Source organism: Rhizophagus irregularis, chromosome 3, assembly GCF_026210795.1.
Source record: "Rhizophagus irregularis chromosome 3, complete sequence".
Taxonomy (NCBI): domain Eukaryota; kingdom Fungi; phylum Glomeromycota; class Glomeromycetes; order Glomerales; family Glomeraceae; genus Rhizophagus; species Rhizophagus irregularis.
In genome coordinates, this window is record NC_089431.1 from 3,115,445 (window position 1) to 3,136,507 (window position 21,063).

Below are 21,063 nucleotides of genomic sequence, written 5' to 3' on the forward strand. Positions count from 1 at the left end.
CTCTATACTCGTATGTCCTACGATCCATCCTATTTCTCCGGGCGGCCCGACTAATGCTTAAAACAAAGCAAGTATTAATATAAATGCAATGAATTAATGAAAAAATCAGTTAAATAATAAATACTTACGCTCCACTCTCCAAAACTCGTCAGAGAGTTCCTGGTGGAATCTCTCGTCATGCAAAGTCGGGGTACGAGTGGGATATCCTTCAGGATTTCTGTTTATTAATCTCTCTAAATTCTCGTACCCCGACTTTAGCGCATTCCATTTCTCTCTACATTGTTTTTTAGTTGGCCTGAATATGTGGTTGTTTCGTATATCACGAGCAATTCCACGCCATAATTGGTTTTGGTTATGTAACCTCGTTGTGGTGAATAAGGGCTGATAGGCCCGACGACGCTGAATTAAGGTCAAAGCAGCGTCATCGGGCCATTGAATGTATACTGGAAGATTTGCGTTTAAGTTTAATGCTGCCATTATTAAATATTATTAGTTTGATGGGGAAAATGTCAAGAAAAGGCTCTATATTTATAATAAATTTATTATGATTTCTTTGAGTTTATTTTTACGATCTTGTCTAAATTTTTTAGTTCTAATGCAATCATCCTTAATTAATTTATTTAACATTGAATACACACATAATTTTTTTTTGATTTCTTTGAGTTTATTTTTACGATCTTGTCTAAATTTTTTAGTTCTAATGCAATCATCCTTAATTAATTTATTTAACAATGAATACACACATAATTTTTTTTTGATTTCTTTGAGTTTATTTTTACGATCTTGTATCAGTTCTAATGCAATCATCTTTAATTAATTTATTTAACATTGAATACACACATATTTTTTTGATTTCTTTGAGTTTATTTTTACGATCTTGCCTAAATTTTTTAGTTCTAATGCAATCATCTTTAATTAATTTATTTAACATTGAATACACTCAATTTTTTGATTTATCAATTTATTTTAAAAATATAATTATAGTAATACTGCATTAATTAATATATATAAATAAAAATAAATAAACAAATTCTATTAATAAAAAATGAGTTAAAATGTTATCTTTATACTTTATAATTATAAAATATAATATTTTAAATCACGCATGTCCTTCCTTGATTATATTTCATATTACACTGCGATGATATATTACAATTATACTGAATTTTAAGCTAACCTTAATTTACACCGTAACGAACTTAATTCGATCTTAATTTACTCCGTTTTAGGAATATTATCGAACAATTAAACAAATGATTAGTTGCACATGACTTGTATTATTTGAATAGTTGATACTTTATATACCGATATTTGATTACACCAATATGTATTAAAACTCTTTCCTATCAGTAATTTCACAATTTCAATCAATATATCAGTATTTTTCAAATATCGTTGTAAGTCTACTACTGTAGATCCCATCTATTTTTTATGTAATCAATCCAGAGGCTTACACTAAATAGATATGGCTTAGTTAGATAGGATCATCACATGGTTCATTGGCTCAGTTATTTTTCCGTCAAGCATCCAGGATCTTATAAATTTTTTTTTCTTTTTTTTCGCACGTCATCGTATCACACATAAAAATGGAAATTCAAAACGTAATATTCCATTAATTTCTTCTCACTCCTTTTCTTCTACCGATCATTTTTCTTCTCACTCCTTTTCTTCTACCGATCATTTTTCTTCTCACTCCTTTTCTTCTACCGATCATTTTTCTTCTCACTCCTTTTCTTCTACCGATCATTTTTCTTCTCACTCCTTTTCTTCTACCGATCATTTTTCTTCTCACCTTTCCATTATTTTTCTTCTCATTCCACGTATAGCCTGAAAAATATAATAAATTTGAAACCGTAAAATCGATTTGAGGTAATCTTCCATGTAAAAAAAAATTTCACTGAATGAAATTCGATATTGTAATAATTTATTTATATTAATTAAATTTAATTTTCGATCTTCTAGAAATCATAATTTTTAGTTTTCCCATCTCCTGATATTTTTAACTGATCCTGCATTCTACACGATACACAATGATATTAAGATCACGTATATTTTCCAATTAAATACTACAATCATAATTACAATAGCTAAAATCTCAAAATTATATCATGATAACCTCGCCCTTTTTTTTGTTCATTCAATATTTATCATCTACTTTTTTGAGCAAGAAAGTTGCTCTACATTTTTTATTCATTCATATTTTCTCGATAAATATCACCTACTTTTAAACAAAAAGGTTGTTCCACTTTTTTTTCGCTCATATTTTTTTTTATATTATGACGACTAAACGTAAATTACCTAATAAATCGTCTGATGATAATCAAGAAATGGAAGTTGAAGGAGGTATGTAGATATAACTCTTTTGTAAATTTATAGTAAGTTTTGCTTATATAGTTATATGTAAGAAGAATAATTAATAAATACCAAAAATATGTATAATAGGATCGAAAAGAAAACAAATTACGAAAAAAAGAAGAGATATTGACATTGAGAAAGCCAATCAGTTGATGAAAAAAAGTAAAAATAGTAATAAAGAAGCTGCCGAATCTGCTGATAAAGAAGTTATAGTAGTAAATGAAAAAAGAAGTAATGATGATGATGATGATGATGATGATGATGATGATGATAATGATGATGATGAGAGTAAGACGGAAGATCATAAAAAACCCGAAGTATTTCAATCAAAGTCAAATTTAGAAATAGTTGCTTGGCTCGTCGACCATCCGGAAATTTTAAGATTGGCACTAGAAATGAACAATACGGATGTTGCTATCTCATCATCCAGTAAAATTACGGACGTAAGTATTAAATTAACATGATTTTATTATGTCTAAATCTTTTAAATAATGTATTTTTAATATTTTAGGATAAAATTCGTCTATGGGACGAAAGTGTCAAGTGTCTTTTTTTACGTGCAAGAAGTCCGCGTGGTGAAGTTTTTGATGAGTTGATAACAAAAATTTTCAAAATAAAAATACATTCGAACGAAGCTAAAAGCTACCTCGAAAAAACCCGAAAATTTTTTATCAATTTCAGAAATAAGTTTAACCAAATTATTTTAACTTCTGTAGAAGAATTTAAAGAAATAAGAAAAAACAGGTATTTATTTAATTGTTTCGTAGCTAACCAAATAGTGCTGTTTGTATTAATTATTAATTTAATTATAGAGCATCTACTGGAAGTTTATCTCAAAAGGAACTTATAGATTACGTTGATGAAGAATTTGTCCAAAAGATTTTAAGCCGACAGCTTGTAGCTGTTAATATTTCAGAATTAACAAGAAATGGAGGATTCAATACCTTGGTTGATTTCGTAAGAGAAACCTTTAAGGTTTCATGGAACGGAAAAAATTTGTCCGCCGTTAAAGAATTAGATAATATGACCAAAAAATTAACGATCCCTTCTAGGAGCGGAAATAAGATCGTTGATTCTTTATCGGTAAGTTATTTTATTTATACTGTACTGATACTTCATATCCTTTAATCATAGTTATTAATAATAATATTAAATTATACATAGTTATAAATCTTAGCAAACGCTCTAATTTTTTTATAAAATTATGCATTTTATAACGATATTACATTGAATAAATTTAGTAAATTTTACAAGCAAATGATAATATGAAACATCATTATTCTAAACATTATACCATAATGTCGAGTGATAATAATATAAAATAAAATGGATGTATAAAACTATAAAATGTTTGTCTAAGATATAACATTTTCAAGTTTAAAAAGTAATTGTTGTTTTGTTAAAAATGGAATGGTTATTATATGACGTTTCTTCTTTAGTATATACGGCCTAAATATCTCTATATATTTGACGTTCTTATACAGATCAAAAAGAATACATTTGCGTAACATTTGCGTAAAGTAAGAACTTTAAAGTTTAAGCCAATTCTGACTGGTAATTTACAAAATAACAAACACATTTCTTAAAAAAAAATTCTGAATCAGAATACTTTTCCGGTTTCCATCTTCGATTCTGCAAAAAATTGAAAAGTTCAGGTGATAATTTAAGAAATATCCACCTATAAAGAGACTAAACAATTATCAGGTTGATCAAGTTCGTGTAATACCAAATTTAATAAATTGTCTGATTAAATGATCGCGTATATTAAATGATCGCGTATATTATAAGGCTATAAGGCCTATTAATTCCTAAAAAGTCAATTTAACCACTATTTTATTTAACCGCTATTTATTTGTACGTTTTTTTTTTTTGAAAAAAAAAAACTTTCTTTCTGAAAGTAGAGTCTTCCTCCTATACCGTTTGCCGTCGTGCATAGTGTGTTATAGGAAAAGGCGGACTTGAATTATATAGGTGTAAGCTTATGTTATATAGGCGTAAAGCTTATATAATTAACGCAACGAAAATCCTTTAATCGAAAGGTTAAAATAGGCATGATGGGATATTCTCATATATCAGGAGCTCTGTCTGTTCGAAGTGTCGTTTTATATATAATTAAGTAGGCTTAAGTCGTAAGTAACTTTTTTATAACATTGATTATTGGAGAATTAAGTGGCAAAAATAATTTTTAGTTTGTAAGACTTTTAACTCCATACCAACTTGTGTGTGTTTGGCGTGTAATTAATTCCCTAACCCTTAGACCCACTCGTGGGTTAGGTAGGTTGCTTTGCACTTCTTGCAGCCTACCTTATAATGGGTTTTAGGTCCACGTTTGCCCATTTAAAATTTATTAAACAGGATGTCATTCGTCCAAACACATTGCAACGTTTGTTGATGAAGCTATAGTTGTCTAATAAAAGTTCGCTTTGCCAGGCAATTTATGGTGGATTCAATGGATCAAATTACAAACAACAATAATGCAGTCATATGAGAATTCCAGGCCAAAGAATAAGGGTGAATTGTCAAAGTTGAGAATATATTTGTATTTTTTTTTTAAAGCCGTCATTCTCATGAACTTTTTCATTGTATCCCTAAATTCAATGATTTTGGTAATGATGAAACTGCAGTTGTTTATAGGGGTTTCCCGCCAAACTTCTGAGGTGAATTTATGTCTGGTGTTTTCGAATATACTTATCCTTTTTGCAATAGAGTCGTAGCGAGTCTTCTTAAAGCGTACCTGTGACACCCCATCCAACTTGGGCAGTGTCGCTGAATCTAAAGCAAGGTACCCGGTTAATCCTCAACTTTGGGTTGATGAGTTATGATTCTGGAGTATTAAGGCATAATGTTTTGACTTACATCACCAATTTAACTCATAATTCTAATTTATTGAATTAGTTTATTATAGATTTATTGATATTTTTTTTATCTGTTATATAATATTTAAACTAATGTATACTTTATCTGTAATTAAAATTGTTATTGTAATAAATAACCGGTAACTTAAATCTATTGAAATTAACTTTTAAATTAGATTACAAATTATTAAAATATTATAAAACGATATTTGATTGATTTGATATTTTTATAGATAATATCATTTTGATATTATTTTGATACTGAATTAATATTAAAATAATATTATATTGATATTGCATTTATTAAAAAAAATCATTATTGTTATAACAATATCAAAATGATATCGTTTCGTTATTTGTCAATATCGATTAGATAATTATAAAGTGATATCTTTACGATATCATATTGATATTGAATTAATGTTAGAACGATATCATATTAATATCGTATTTACTTTCTATTTTTCATTATTGTTATAACAATATCGAAATATCGATATGATATCGATTTGATGTTTCGTCAATATCGTTATGATGTCGATTAGATAATTATAAAGTGATATCTTTACGATATCATATTGATATTGAATTAATGTTGGAACGATATCATATTAATATCGTATTTACTTTCTATTTTTCATTATTGTTATAACAATATCGAAATATCGATATGATATCGATTTGATGTTTCGTCAATATCGTTATGATGTCGATTAGATAATTATAAAGTGATATCTTTACGATATCATATTGATATTGAATTAATGTTGGAACGATATCATATTTATATCGTATTTACTTCCCATTTTTCAAAAAATTCATTGTTGTTATAACAATATCGAAATGATATCGATCTGATATTTTTTCAAACAAATATCTTTACGATATCATTTCGATATATTGAATTAATATTGAAATGATATCATTGCGATATCATAATGATATCATTTGCAAATCGATATCGCCACGATATTTATTTAACATCATTATTATATCAATTCGGTATTGTTTAAAAATTCAAGGTTTCTGTAAAGTTACCTAATATCACTTTAATATAAAAGCTTACCTCCCCTCCCCTAGGTAAAATATGTTATATATAATTCCTTATATAATATTATATGTAACCTAAGATCTTTATTTACCCCCTTCTCCCTAAAATATTAAGTAATATCTGACAGCACCCTAAATATACAAAAAAATAAAATGGTTATATTTTAAGAAGATTATATTAATAATAATGAGTCATAATGAGTTATAATATAATTAATTATACTATGGATTAGATTTATTATTAATAATTATAAATAATTATTAGTAAAAAGAATTTTTTAAAAGTTTTTAATGTATAAAAGGATTCCAAAGTTTTCGATAAACACACAAATGAAAAAAATCATCAAACAGAATAAATATTTCAAATATTAAAAGTATTATTATATTGGCATTAATAAATATTTTAAATATCAAACATATTATTAGAAACCTTTTAAAATCTAAAAATTATTATGGCATTTTTAGAAATTTACACTATTTATGATTATATTATGTGGCAAGTTCATAAAAAGTATCATACTGTTATTTACATTATACGCATTATTTTTTGTCTAGTTCAAAAAAATGATAAAGAAATGTTGAATAATTCTGGTAAAATATTTAAAAGAAATTATATTATTATTCATTTTAGTTGAATTATTTGTATGAAAATGATTATAAATTATTTCAAAATTTTTATTACTTATATTAATTTATTTTCATTCTTCATCAAAGCAAAAATTGATGAAAATTCTAACCCTAATAATCCAGCCTCGACGTTGGATGATGATAATCTTGAAGATCTTTCACCTACATTAATATATGATCCTAATATAGATTACGAAAGACTTGTGTGTGATTCTATTTATGAGGAGCTCAAAGGTGATCCATATATTGAAGAAATGATGAAGATAATTAGACAACAAGAAGATTATGAAGAAGATTATGAAGAATCGTAGTCAAGTAGGTGAGAGAGTAATAAAAAGAAATTTTTCAACAACATGCATATAAACTTCAAAATAATTTAACAATAATATATCTATATTAATACTTAACGCTTCACATAAAAAAAAACAGATTAGTTAAAAAACTTATATATTAAAAAATTTAAGGGGCAATTTGTAAATGATATATAGTAAAATGTAAATCTAAAAATAACTATTATTATATAAAAATATATTACAATATATATAGTAATAACAACCAGTGTTTATTTTTCACTGTGCGGCATATGCGCAGCGCACATGATCAGAATTTTGTGCACACTTTTTTTAGAAAGAATATGTGGTATGTGCACAAAAAAATTTGAAATATACTTATATAATTGGGTGTATATATGTATTACAGTACCTATTATAGTAGTATAGCTATACCACTTTGCCACATAGTAAGACTCAATAAATTGTGTGCCATCTGCACAATAACTTTTTATCAAAAAATTAATACTGATAACAACTATATATGATAATAGTATTTTTTAGTAACACCTGATATTATAGAATGTAAATAGATTGCTTCTTAAAAAGTAAGATATTTTAATTTAATAAAATAAAATTAGTGCTATTTGAAAGTTCAAAAGTTATACTTTTAATATATCATAAAAAAATTATATTTTCTCAAAATCTTTAAATTAATAACAAATTGTGAACAAATTTGAAACATATTAAAAATTTTTATTTAATGCTAATTTTTAGTAGTACAAGATTTGTAATTAGTAATTGATGATACTGATAACTATTATGATTTATATATAATATATATAATAACTATTATATATTAAATATATAAAATTTTGATAATACAGAATTTAAACACTCTGAATTAGTCCCAATTTTTGTAGCTATTTTAATATGCTTAAGAGTCTTTCTTTGTATTATTATTTTTTTTTTTTGATTTCCATTTTTTTTGTAAACCATCTTATTCTGACTTTTTTTGTAAATTGTTATAATTTGTAATTCATAATATTTGATATTTTTAAGTTCTATCTTTTTAAGGTTATTTTTCATTTTATTATTACTCTTTTTAATATATGATTTCACATCAAAGAGAAGATAATGGAATTCACTATAACTACTTTTAAATTTTTCATTATATCTGTTTATAACTCTTTCTTGCCACTTTTCAATAATCTCATAAATATCATTAATAATATTTCATGTGGATTCTTCAAGACATTTTTCTACTTTATCTTTATTGATATTTAAAGTTAAGTTCAGCAAAAATAATTGATTTAATACAAATAGAAAGAACTTGCATTTTAATATTCTGCCATCAATTTCAGTTTCACCTTTATCTTCACTTCTGTTTCAATCACCACCACACTTACCTATTGTTTTATTCTTCTCTAAAGCAATAAAAACAATTATTAATATTTTATATATTTATGAAAAAAGTTACTTTTTATCAAGTTGTATCTTTTTTCTAATCCTTCTTTAAAAAATAAAGATTTATAAGCATGGGTAAAAAAGCAGTTCCTATTTGTATACTACTTTCTTTATAGAATTAAAACAAGTTTGATAATAATGTAAAAAGAGAATTAACAATATATTTGAATAAACTATTTCAATAAGAGAATTCCAACAAGCTATTAATTATCTTTTTACAATTACTGAATGGTAAATTATTGTACAAAACAGATTTTGATCAATTAGAAAAAAACTGAAAAATGGAATTAAACTGAACCATTTGGAACATTAAATATTACATGAAAAAATATGAAAAAAAGACCATGCCTTATTTGTGAATTTTCTACTGCTTCTACTACAGGATGCTATTCCAAACATTTTGCTAAATTCTACTATGTACTGAATTATTGGATAAGGCAGAAGTATGGGGTGATGTAGTTTACTTTAGTAAATATCTGGTTAAGACCCTTCATCCCAAAAGACTACTGAATTATTTGCCAAGGAGTGAGCAAAAAATATTATTCCATTTATTAGTTGATTATTATATAAAATTTTGGCAGACACAAGGATAGAAATATTTTTTAATAATATATACTGATAAATGAAACCTTCTGCAAAATTATATACAGTAAAAGGCTTCACCTACCTGATTTATAATCAAATAGTATTAGTACATATCAAATAAGTCCTGAATATCTTCTATGATTTGCATGATATTCACTAGTAAGATTATCTAATATTAATTCATGAGAGTTTACTGTAACCATATCAAATATCTTCATCATTTTTCCAATAAGTTTCTTCACCCATTTGATATGAAGGTAATCTAGGAGTATCTTTACTATCAAATGAACCTACTAGGTGATAATATCTATGATTCTTGTCTATAGTCTTAAATTTCAATCCATAGGTTACATGTAGTGTTGAGTTCAGTAAACCAAGTTTTGCCTGATTTGTTTTCAATCCTGATTTTTTAGCTCTGCACAATGCATCTGTATTATCAAATACCTGAGCCATTTTGAAACTAAATTCTAGAAATGTGATATCGATTCAGGAAGATTCAGGAGAATTTAAATGCATCTTAATATCCTTAGGTTTATATCTAGCTCTATCATCAATTTCTTTAGCTGGTGTGCAAATCCTTAAAAATTCTAGGCAAATTCGATGCCTCTCAAGTAGAGTTCCACAACAGATAATCACATTTTGACAGTTGTACGCTCATTTAATTAATATAAAAGAGCATTTTTTTTTAGGGATATCCTAAGAGCATAATACAGTATATAATTTAATAAATAAACTTTCTCTTCAAAAATGAAAGTGAGGAGAAATTAGGAACAGATTAAAATATCATCCAACAGATGAAAATTTCAATCCATCTAAGATTTCACCCCATTTATTTTATGTTCAATTAATTAAATATTGCATAGTCTGATCACCTTACATTGAATGCAGTTCCTAAATTATAAATTATGAAATATAAATGTTTCTTTCCAAAAATAAATGAGAAGAGATTGATCATCCGTCGGATGTCAGATTGGAACTCTACTCTCAAGTCTCAGCTCAGGTTGCAGTTGTAAGCTTATTCTTTCTGTAATCTTTATGGGAAATAGCCTCAACAGCTGTTTCATTATTAGTACCGCATCCCGTAATTGCTTATAAGCTCTGAACCATTTCATATGATTATAATTCCCATATTTTAAGATGAAATCTTCGGTCAATGGTGAAATCTCATACTGAGCAATTTGTAATGTGATGTCGGTCTATAGACTGTATCTCTTCTAAAGTCTTCTTTGGCTTATTCTTCAATAATTCAGCAGTCTCATGATTGATTATAGAAGCATTAAATATATCTGGTATCTCCTCTGCTTTAACGATAGAGGAATTTACTTTCACCATTAAATTATTGTGCCAATTTTTCATTTGTTTTGTAACTTCTCCAGCCCAACGCAAAATATTGCATTACCGTAATTCCCATTTTCCAATTCATCTATAACCCCTTCTTATGTAACCTTCCTTTTTATAATCAACTCTTCCATATCTTCTCCTTTACTGAGTCAACAATTTTTGGAACAAGCCAAAGTTTAATCTTAAGTGTGATATACTAACGGGTTAATGATTACAATTTGTTTTAATAAATTGTAGAATTTAAAAAATCACAGCAATAAGTAAAATACATGAAATCTAGCTATTAAACTTGACAAGAAGTGCGCATCCCACAATGCACATCCCACAATGGGGACCCATCCTTCGACTTAAAAAGCTTTATAAACTGATGAGAAAAAAATTCATTTGATATTGATATTATCAGATACAAATATTCTATCATTACACGTCAATTGTATAATTCAGCGCATTATGAAGTTGATATGTTCGAATGATGAAATTGTCAAAAATATACTCGCGTTTTATTTGAAAAAAATAAAATAAAATAAACCATAAAAAAAAAGATGAATTCAAATAAGGTTCATCTTATTGTTCACGGTAAAAAAACAATTGCGAAATTTAGATACCTCCCCTATTAAACGATCATTTCCTAGTTATTCTAAATTCAACGAGTATCTACTCCCTTCTACTGAAACATGATCAGCTCCATAGGTACTTTCTAAGTATCTACGTAAAGAATTTGAACCATCAATACATTCTTCAATAACTTGAAATTCGAATCGTTTAGTATTAGTGATCCTTCGAGCTGAATCAAACCCTCTACAAAATGAATTTAATGCTCCCTCATTTGTAAGAAGCGGAGGTTTCACATTGAAAATGACAATTCCAGAATTATTAGCAGTAATAGAAACAAAATTTTCTAATTCTGCTAATATTTCTTCAGATTCCAAAGTTTTACGTAATGCTTTAGCAATTGCGCCAGCGAATAAACCAGCGAATAAACTACCTCCTACGCCAGAAGCAATAATCCCTCCAATACCCAAACCAGCAGCGCCAACTGATTGTAAAATCGCTACAAGGCTACCAGCAGCAACAGTTCCGCGATGTAAGGACATCATCCATGCTGCGATAGATCCAGCTGCAATACCAGCTTCACCGAATCCTATTGCACCTACTATTCCGCCAACTATTGCTGGACCTGCCAAAAGACCAGCTAGTGCAAAACCTCCCGTCAACAAAGCAGTCTTGTGTTCAGAAAAAAATTTCTTGGCCTTATCTCCAAAGTCTTGTTGTGGTTGATTAGCCTGAGCTATAAAGTTATCTTTCTTTAGGGAGTCGATAATAACTCCTTTGCATTTATCAACGTCAGAAATATCTGATAGTCTTGTCATTTTCTTTATAAACCTTTAACGAAAGAGATATGAATAGCAAAAGTAGTACTCAAAAGTATGTAGATATAAAAGGATTGTTTAATACCTATAGTGAATAAATTGTAAAAAAATTTCGATGCAAAATCTTATTTCTCGAATATAGATTCTGTTTCACATCCTATAAATTGAGATGATTTTCTTATTCTGGAAATTTCTGTTTTCCTGAAATCTATGTAGTACAATCAACGTTTGATTGATAAACCCGTACCGTGTACGCCACGTACTACCGGACTCGCGGAATTATATCTTTATATAATCAAAGCTAATAAGTTCAACTAGACTTTTTATGTACAAAGCAGAGTTGTTTTACGTATATACAAAAAAGCTTTCAATGTGGCTGGCATTAGAAGTTTAGCCACTCTAGTGTTTCGAGCGAAACTAGTTTTGCCTAAATAATCTACAAAAATCATTTCCAAATTTTGGTTTCGGAAGTTTCGGATAGTTTTTGGCTTATATTAACTTGGGACGAAACGGATTTTGAAAAATAGTTTCGCCCGAAACTATAAACCACTTTAATACTTAAAAACGTAAAATTATTTTGGGGAAAAAAAATTTCGATCAGAACAAAATTCTGATTTGAATTGATTATGATTAAAAAATTCACAATAAAGGGATTTGTCATATGGAAAACGCCCAATGTTTTTAAGCGTGTGCAACATCAATTAATCAACGAAGTCCATTTATAAGTCTATATTTTTTTTTGATTTTTTCAACATTGCAAATGGTAAATTAAAATAATTAACAACCGAATTTCGCAATCTATCTCAGGAACTTCAAAGAGTTCAAAGTTCAAACCTTACCACCATAAATTTTGCAAAATCTTCAGAACAATGTATTCAAAGATATCAAACTTCGTAAATAGAATTCGTAAATATATATGATTTTAATCAGTTATTAGATAATTATTATCTTATTCATTTAAGGATACATGAGTTATTTATTGTACGACTATTTAATTCTAATCAAAATGTGAATCTAGAACCTCTCTCAATTGGTTCCGACATATTCAGAGCATTCTGTATATTTTTTTATAATCAACAAATTGACGTTCTCTTGAACTTTTACTGTATGCTAATAAACGGAAATGTTGAAACCATCGAGAACGATTGGAAAGATACTTTAGAGTTATATTAATATATACTATGAATCAAAGTCTGGTTGAAATTTTGTCACTTGTGTCAGTTCTTCTCGTTCTTTATTTATTCTGGGGACATTTAGTGCTGGTATACATTCAAACCTTTATATAACGATATGTCGGGATATATAAGAAATTTTTAATTTAGGAAATATCGTTATATCAAAGTTATACCGATAATATGTCCTCATATATAGAGTGGGAAAATAAAATTTTATCGGTATATCAAGTTTTTAATAGTATATCAGTACATATATCGAATATCGGTATATCGAGGTTAGACTGTATGTTACATTTGTCACATTTGAGAAAACACCACTGGTGATAAATAGTATACAAGGTCTATATGACCCTCTTACTCAGTCCCAGGTATATAAAAAACATAAGATTTCTCTCTCTAAATGCACACCTTCTCTAAATGCATATTTTTCAAATTTTCATTATGGTCCTAAGGGGGTGCATTTAGAGAGTGTTGACTGTAAAATAATTATTAATCATTACTAATTAAAAATAAATTTTTTTTATTAAAATATATTAAATGGTAATATACTGTATAGTTTTATAAATTGTATTTATAAGCAGATCCAATTTTTAATTCTAAAAATAAGTCAAAAATAATATTTAAAATCATTTTTGGTGTTTTAATTAATTTGTAAAGTAGATAAAATTACACATTGTACATTTTTAAAAAATTTTATATATTAAAAATTTCTTTTTTACAAATTTTTATTACAGGATACAAGATTTAAGCATCATACAGGATGGTGAAATATACATTTACTCTAAAAATATATTATTTAAAATATCTTAATAAGATGAATTTAATATTAAAGTTACAATTCATTTCTTTAGTTATTTTAAATATTCTTGAAATTTCAATATTTGTTATATGGAATGAGATGGGATTCAATATGGCAAAAGTAATATATATATATATATTGTAACCAACTTTTACAATAACCATCTAGATTTATTAGCAGGCTAAATAAAATGATCAAATCATTTCTACCAATAATAATATTTTACCTACCAAAAGACATTAGATCAGTTTTGTAACTTTTCCGGCGTCATGCAAAATATTGCATTACCGTAATTCCATTTTCCAATTCATCTATAATCTCTTCTTATGTAACCTTCCTTTTTATATCAACTCTTCCATATCTTCTCCTCTACTGAGTCAATAATTTCTGGAACAAGCCAAAATTTAACCTTAAGTGTGATGTACTAACGGGTCAATGATAAAATTTTGTTTTAATAAATTGTAAAATTTAAAAAACTGTTTTTTTTTTGTTTTTTTTTTACTTTAGAAAGACAGTCACAACGGTTAAATTAAATAAATCACAGCGGTAAGTAAAATACATGAATCTATCTATTTAAACTTGACAAGAAGTGCGCATCCCACAATGCACATCCCACAATGGGAACCCATCCTTCGAACTTGAAAAACTTTATAAACTGACGAGAAAAAAATTCATTTGATATTAATAGTACGTGATATTATCAGCAGATATAAATATACTATCGTTACACGTCAATTGTATAATTCAGCGCATTATGAAGTTGATATGTTCGATTTATGAAATTGTTAAAAATATTCTCGCGTTTTTGAAAAAAATGAAATAAATAAATAAATCATAAAATCTCGCGTTTTATTTGAAAAAAATAAAATAAATCATAAAATCTCGAGTTTTATTTGAAAAAGAATAAAATAAAATAAATCATAAAAAAAAAGATGCGATCTTATTGTTCACGGTAAAAAAAAAAACAATTGCAGAGTTTAGATATCTCCCCTATTAAATAATCATTTCCTAGTTATTTATTCTAAATTCAACGAGTATCTACTCCCTTCTACTGAAACATGATCAGTTCCATAGGTACTTTCTAAGTATCTACGTAAAGAATTTGAACCATCAATACATTCTTCAACAACTTGAAATTCGAATCGTTTAGTATTAGTGATCCTTCGAGCTGAATCAAACCCTCTACAAAATGAATTTAATGCTCCATTATTTGTAAGAAGCGGAGATTTCACATTGAAAATGACAATTCCAAAATTAGTAGCAGTAATAGAAACAAAATTTTCTAATTCTGCTAATGTTTCTTCAGATTCTAAAGTTTTAAGTAATGCTTTAGCAATTGCGCCAGCGAATAAACTACCACCTACGCCAGAAGCAATAATCCCTCCAATACCCAAACCAGCAGCGCCAACTGATTGTAAAATCGCTACAAGGCTACCAGCAGCAACAGTTCCGCGATGTAAGGACATCATCCATGCTGCGATAGATCCAGCTGCAATACCAACTTCACCGAATCCTATTACACCTACTATTCCGCCAACTATTGCTGGACCTGCCAAAAGACCAGCTAGCGCAAAACCTCCCGTCAACAAAGCAGTCTTGTGTTCAGAAAAAAAATTCTTGGCCTTATCTCCAAAGTCTTGTTGTTGCGGTTGATTAGCCTGAGCTATAAATTTATCTTTCTTTAGAGAGTCGATAATAACTCCTTTGCATTTATTAACGTCAGAAATATCTGATAGTCCTGTCATTTTCTTTATAAAAGTTTTATGAAAGAGATATGAATAGCAAAAGTAGTACTCAAAAGTATGTAGATATAAAGGATTTTTAACGAAAGTGATATGAATAGCAAAAGTAGTACTCAAAAGTATGTAGTTGTAAAAGGATTGTTTTAATACCTAAAAAACAATGATAGTGAATAAATTGTAAAAAGAAAAAACTTGACAAATTTATAATTTTGATATTTCTTGTATATAGATTAGCTCATTGCTGTTTCACATCCTATAAATTGAGAAATGAAACTGATGATTTTCTTATTCTGGAAATTTCTGTTTTCCCGAAATCTATGTAGTACGATCAACGTTTGATTCGGCTGTCTTGATATAGCAGAACTCATGTTTCATACGCCACGTACTACCGGACTCGCGTAGTTATATCTTTATATAATCAAAGCTACTAGACTTTTTATGTACAAAACAGAGTTGTTCTACGTATAAATACAAAAAAGCTTTCAATGTGGATGACATTAGAAGTTTAGCCACTCTAATGTTTCGGGCGAAACTAAATAATCTACAAAAGTCATTTCCAAATTTTGGTTTCGGAAGTTTTGGATAGTTTTCGGCTTATATTGGGAGAAACTTGGGCGAAACGGATTTTGAAAAATAGTTTCGCCCGAAACTATAAGCCACTCTAATAAGAGGGTAAAATTATTTTGGGGAAAAAAATTTTCTATCCGATCAAAATTCTGATTTTGGATTGGTTACGATCAAAAAATTCTGAACAAAGGGAGTAAATTAGCTTTAGTTTTTAGTACAGAAATATAGATGATGTAATCAATTAAAATTAATTAATTGCATGTATATAAATCTGATATAATAAATTAAGTAGCAATTTGGTACAATAAATAGGGATTTGTCATGTGGAAAACGCTTAAGCGTGTACGTGCAACATCAATTAATCAATGAAGTCAAGTCTAGTCTTAAGTCTTAATAACCGAATTTCGCAAATCTATCTCAGGAACTTCAAATAGTTCAAACCTTACCACCATGAAATTCGCGACTCAGTTTCAAAATCTTCAGAACAATGTATTCGAAGATATCAAAATTCGTAAATATAATTCGTAATATATTTATTCATGTTATATGATTTTAATCAGTTATTAGATAATTATTATCTTATTCTTTTAGGGATACATGGGCTATTGTACGACTATTTAACTCTAATCAAAATGTGAAACTCGACATATTCTCAGAACATTAGAGCATTCTGTATATTTTTTAAGTTTATAATCAACAAATTGACGTTCTCTTGAACTTTTACAGTATGCTAATAAACGGAAATGTTGAAACCCATCGGGAACGATTGGAAAGATACTTTAGAGTTATATTAACATATATGAATCAAAGTCTGGTTGAAAAATTTGTCACTTGTGTCACATAATCTCGTTCTTTATTTAGTGCTGGTATATGTCATATTTGAGAAAACACTCTGGTGATAAATAGTATACAAGACCCTCATAGTTCCAGGTATATAGAAAACACTAAATGCACACCCTCTCTAAATGCATATTTTCAAATTTTCATTATGTGCATTTAGAGATAGTTGACTGTAAAATAATTATTAATCATTATAAAATAATTACTAATTAATAAAATTTACTAATTTATCTAAATTTTTTTTATTAAAATATATTAAATGGTAATATAGTTTTATAAATTGTATTTATAAGATCCAATTTTTGATTCTAAAATAAGGTAAATTTATGTTACATAATTTAACAATAAGTCAAAAATAATATTAAAAACCATTTTTGATGTTTTAATTAATTTGTAAAGTAGATAAAATTACACATATTGTACATTTTTTAAAAAATTTTATATATTAAACTTTTCTTTCTTACAAATTTTTATTACAGAATATAAGATTTAAGCATCATACAGGATGGTAAAATATACATTTAATCTAAAAATATATTATTAAAATATCTTAATAAGATGAATTTAATAAGTTACAATTCATTTCTTTAGGTTATTTTAAATATTCTTGAAATCTCAATATTTGTTAAATGGAATGAGATGGAATTCAATATGGCAAATGTAATATATATATACATTGTAACCAACTTTTACAATAACATCAAGATTTATTAGCAGAAAATTAGGAAATCATATATATCCTGCAGGAGTGCAGGCATCAAATCATTTCTACCAATAATAATTCATTTGTTTTGTAACTTCTCCAGCATCATGCAAAATATTGCATTACCATAATTCCATTTTCCCGATTCATCTATAATCTCTTCTTATGTAACCTTCCTTTTTATAATTAACTCTTCCATTTCTTCTCCTTTACTGAGTCAACAATTTCTGGAACACGCCAAAATTTAATCTTAAGTGTAACGTACTAACGGGTTAATGACTACATTTTGTTTTAATAAATTGTAAAATTTAAAAAACTGTTTTTTTTTTTTTTTTACTTTAGAAAGACAGTCACAACGGTTAAATTAAATAAATCACAGCGGTAAGTAAAATACATGAATCTATCTATTTAAACTTGACAAGAAGTGTGCATCCCACAATGCACATCCCACAATGGGGAGTTGAGGACCCATCCTTCACTTTATAAACTGACGAGAAAAAAAAATTCATTTGATATTAATAGCACGTGATATTATCAGATACAAATATACTATCGTCACACGTCAATTGTATAATTCAACGCATTATGAGGTTGATAATTATGTTCAATTTATGAAATTGTCAAGGAATAAACCTACTAGTTTAGGACAAAATATTCTCGCGTTTTATTTGATCGCGTTTTATTTGAAAAAATAATAAAATAAATTATAAAATCTCGCGCTTTATTTGAAAAAAAATGAAATAAAATAAATCATAAAAAAAAGATGCGATCTTATTGTTCACGGTAAAAAAAAAAACAATTGCAGAGTTTAGATATCTCCCCTATTAAACGATCATTTCCTAGTTATTTATTCTAAATTCAACGAGTATCAACTACTCCCTTCTACTGAAACATGATCAGCTTCATAGGTGCTTTTTAAGTAACTACGTAAAGAATTTGAACCATAAATACATTTTTCAACAACTTGAAATTCGAATCGTTTAGTATTAGTGATCTTTCGAGCTGAATCAAACCACCCTCTACAAAATGAATTTAATGCTCCATTATTTGTAAGAAGCGGATTGAAAATGACAATTCCAGGATTAGAAACAAAATTTTCTAATTTCGCTAATGCTTCTTTAGATTCCAAAGTTTTAAGTAATGCTCCAGCGAATAAACCAGTGAATAAACTACTACCTACGCTAGAAACAATAATCCCTCCAGTACCCAAACCAGCAGCGCCAACTGATTGTAAAATCGCTACAAGGCTACCAGCAGCAACAGTCCCGTGATGTAAGGACATCATCCATGCTGCGGTAGATCCAGCTGTAATACCAGTTCCACCAAATCCTATTGCATATACTATACCGCCAACTATTGCTGGACCTGCCAAAAAACCAGCTAGTGTACCTCCTCCCGTCAACAAAGCAGTCTTGTGTTCAGAAAAAAAATTCTTGGCAAAGTCTTGTTGTTGTGCCTGAGCTATAAATTTATCTTTCTTTAGGGAGTCGATAATAACTCCTTTGCATTTATCAACGTCAAAAATATCTGATAGTCCTGTCATTTTCTTTATATAAGTTTAATTAAAGAGATATGAATAGCAAAAGTAGTATGTAGATATAAAGGATTTTTATAAAAGTTTAATGAAAGAGATATGAATAGCAAAAGTAGTACTCAAAAGTATGTAGATATAAAGGATTTTTATAAAAAGTTTAACGAAAGTGATATGAATAGCAAAAGTAGTACTCAAAAGTACAGTATGTAGATGTAAAAGGATTGGTTTAATACCTAAAAAACAATGATAGTGAATAAATTGTAAAAAGAAAAAACCTGACAAATTTATAATTTTGATGCAAAACTTTGTTTCTCGTATATAGATTAGCTTATTGCTGTTTCACATCCTATAAATTGAGAAATGAAACTGATGATTTTCTTATTCTGGAATTCCTGAAATCTATATATGTAGTACGATCAACGTTTGATTCGGCTGTCTTTGATGAAAATCTCTCATGTTTTCATACTCACGTACTACCGAACTCGCGGAGTTATATCTTTACAATCAAAGCTACTAGACTTTTTATGTATAAAACAGAGTTGTTCTACGTATAAATGCAAAAAAGCTTTCAATGTGGATGACATTAGAAGTTTGGCCACTCTAGCGTTTCGTGCGAAACTAAATAATCTACAAAAGTCAAGTTTCGGATAGTTTTCGGCTTATATTGGGAGAAACTTAGGCGAAACAGATTTTAAAAATAGTTTCACCCGAAACTATAAGCCATTCTAATAAGAACGTAAAATTATTTTGAGTAAAAAAATTTTCGATCTGATCAAAATTCTGACTTGATTAAAAAATTCTGAACAAAGGTACAATAAATAGGGATTTGTCATGTGGAAAACGCTTAAACGTGTACGTGCAGCATCAATTAATCAACGAAGTCCATTTATAATTCTATATTTTTTTTTTTAATTTTTTCAGCACTGCAAGTGATAAATTAAAATAAAGTCTAGTTTTAACAACCGAATTTCGCAAATCTATCTCAGGAACTTCAAGTAGTTCAAACCTTACCAGTTACTACCATGAATTTCGCGACTCAGTTTCAAAATCTTCAGAACAATGTATTCGAAGATATCAAATTCGTAAATAGAATTCGTAAATATATTTATTCATGTTATATGATTTTAATCAGTTATTAGATTATTCATTTAGGTTATCTTATTCATTAGGGATACATGGGCTATTGTACGACTATTTAACTCTAATCAAAACGTGAAACTCGACATATTCTCAGAACATTAGAGCATTCTGTATATTTTTTAAGTTTATAATCAACAAATTGACGTTCTCTTGAATTTTTACGGTATGCTAATAAACGAAAATGTTGAAACCCATCGGGAACGATTGGAAAGATACTTTAGAGTTATATTAATATATATAAATCAAAGTCTGGTTGAAAATTTGTCTATTCTGGGGACAAAATTTAGTGCTGGTATTTGTCAAATTTGAGAAAACATCACTGGTGATAAATAGTATACAAGGTCAATGAGATATTGAATGACCCTCTTACTCAGTCCCAGGTATATGTAGAACATATAAGATTTCTCTCTCTAAATGCACATTCTCTCTAAATGCACATTTTTCAAATTTTCATTTGGTCCCGGGGGGCATTCCCTATAAAAAATTTTTCAAAAAAATGATCACGTGTCTGAGTTTCTTCGGAATAAAAATAGAAAAATGATATTTATCGGAGTTTTTTCCAGAAATTTTTTTTATAGGTTGACTGCATATTTCATATTATATACATAGTAATAAAACTTGTAATTTCGATCGATTTTTAGATG

The 21,063-nt window shown here is 27.9% G+C and overlaps 7 protein-coding genes across 7 annotated transcripts; 2 read left to right on the forward strand and 5 right to left on the reverse strand.

Moving 5' to 3' along the window:
* Nucleotides 1-105: 105 nt before the first annotated feature.
* On the reverse strand, nucleotides 106-477 carry OCT59_020770 (uncharacterized protein; the record flags this gene model as incomplete). Its single annotated transcript, XM_066149389.1, has 1 exon — nucleotides 106-477. One exon carries the CDS (start codon nucleotides 475-477, stop codon nucleotides 106-108), a length of 372 nt encoding a protein of 123 aa, XP_065990299.1.
* A 1,799-nt stretch (nucleotides 478-2,276) lies between these two features.
* OCT59_020771 (uncharacterized protein) lies at nucleotides 2,277-3,525 on the forward strand (the record flags this gene model as incomplete). Its single annotated transcript, XM_066149390.1, has 5 exons — nucleotides 2,277-2,343; nucleotides 2,443-2,798; nucleotides 2,867-3,099; nucleotides 3,168-3,438; nucleotides 3,520-3,525. 5 exons carry the CDS (start codon nucleotides 2,277-2,279, stop codon nucleotides 3,523-3,525), a joined length of 933 nt encoding a protein of 310 aa, XP_065990300.1.
* Nucleotides 3,526-6,835: 3,310 nt separating this feature from the next.
* On the forward strand, nucleotides 6,836-7,198 carry OCT59_020772 (uncharacterized protein; the record flags this gene model as incomplete). The annotated part of the gene is made up of 2 exons (XM_066149391.1): nucleotides 6,836-6,851; nucleotides 6,975-7,198. The coding sequence occupies 2 exons, from the start codon at nucleotides 6,836-6,838 to the stop codon at nucleotides 7,196-7,198; spliced, it is 240 nt and encodes a 79-aa protein (XP_065990301.1).
* Nucleotides 7,199-8,767: 1,569 nt separating this feature from the next.
* OCT59_020773 (uncharacterized protein) lies at nucleotides 8,768-10,867 on the reverse strand. The gene has a single exon (XM_066149392.1). The coding sequence runs from the start codon at nucleotides 9,659-9,661 to the stop codon at nucleotides 9,413-9,415; it is 249 nt and encodes an 82-aa protein (XP_065990302.1). The 5' UTR covers nucleotides 9,662-10,867; the 3' UTR covers nucleotides 8,768-9,412.
* A 140-nt stretch (nucleotides 10,868-11,007) lies between these two features.
* On the reverse strand, nucleotides 11,008-12,053 carry OCT59_020774 (uncharacterized protein). Its single transcript, XM_066149393.1, has one exon. The coding sequence runs from the start codon at nucleotides 11,917-11,919 to the stop codon at nucleotides 11,182-11,184; it is 738 nt and encodes a 245-aa protein (XP_065990303.1). The 5' UTR covers nucleotides 11,920-12,053; the 3' UTR covers nucleotides 11,008-11,181.
* Nucleotides 12,054-14,696: 2,643 nt separating this feature from the next.
* On the reverse strand, nucleotides 14,697-15,807 carry OCT59_020775 (uncharacterized protein). Its single transcript, XM_066149394.1, has one exon. The coding sequence runs from the start codon at nucleotides 15,636-15,638 to the stop codon at nucleotides 14,910-14,912; it is 729 nt and encodes a 242-aa protein (XP_065990304.1). The 5' UTR covers nucleotides 15,639-15,807; the 3' UTR covers nucleotides 14,697-14,909.
* A 2,578-nt stretch (nucleotides 15,808-18,385) lies between these two features.
* OCT59_020776 (uncharacterized protein) lies at nucleotides 18,386-19,534 on the reverse strand. The gene has a single exon (XM_025325647.2). The coding sequence runs from the start codon at nucleotides 19,286-19,288 to the stop codon at nucleotides 18,614-18,616; it is 675 nt and encodes a 224-aa protein (XP_025180093.1). The 5' UTR covers nucleotides 19,289-19,534; the 3' UTR covers nucleotides 18,386-18,613.
* Between the last annotated feature and the right edge of the window lie 1,529 nt (nucleotides 19,535-21,063).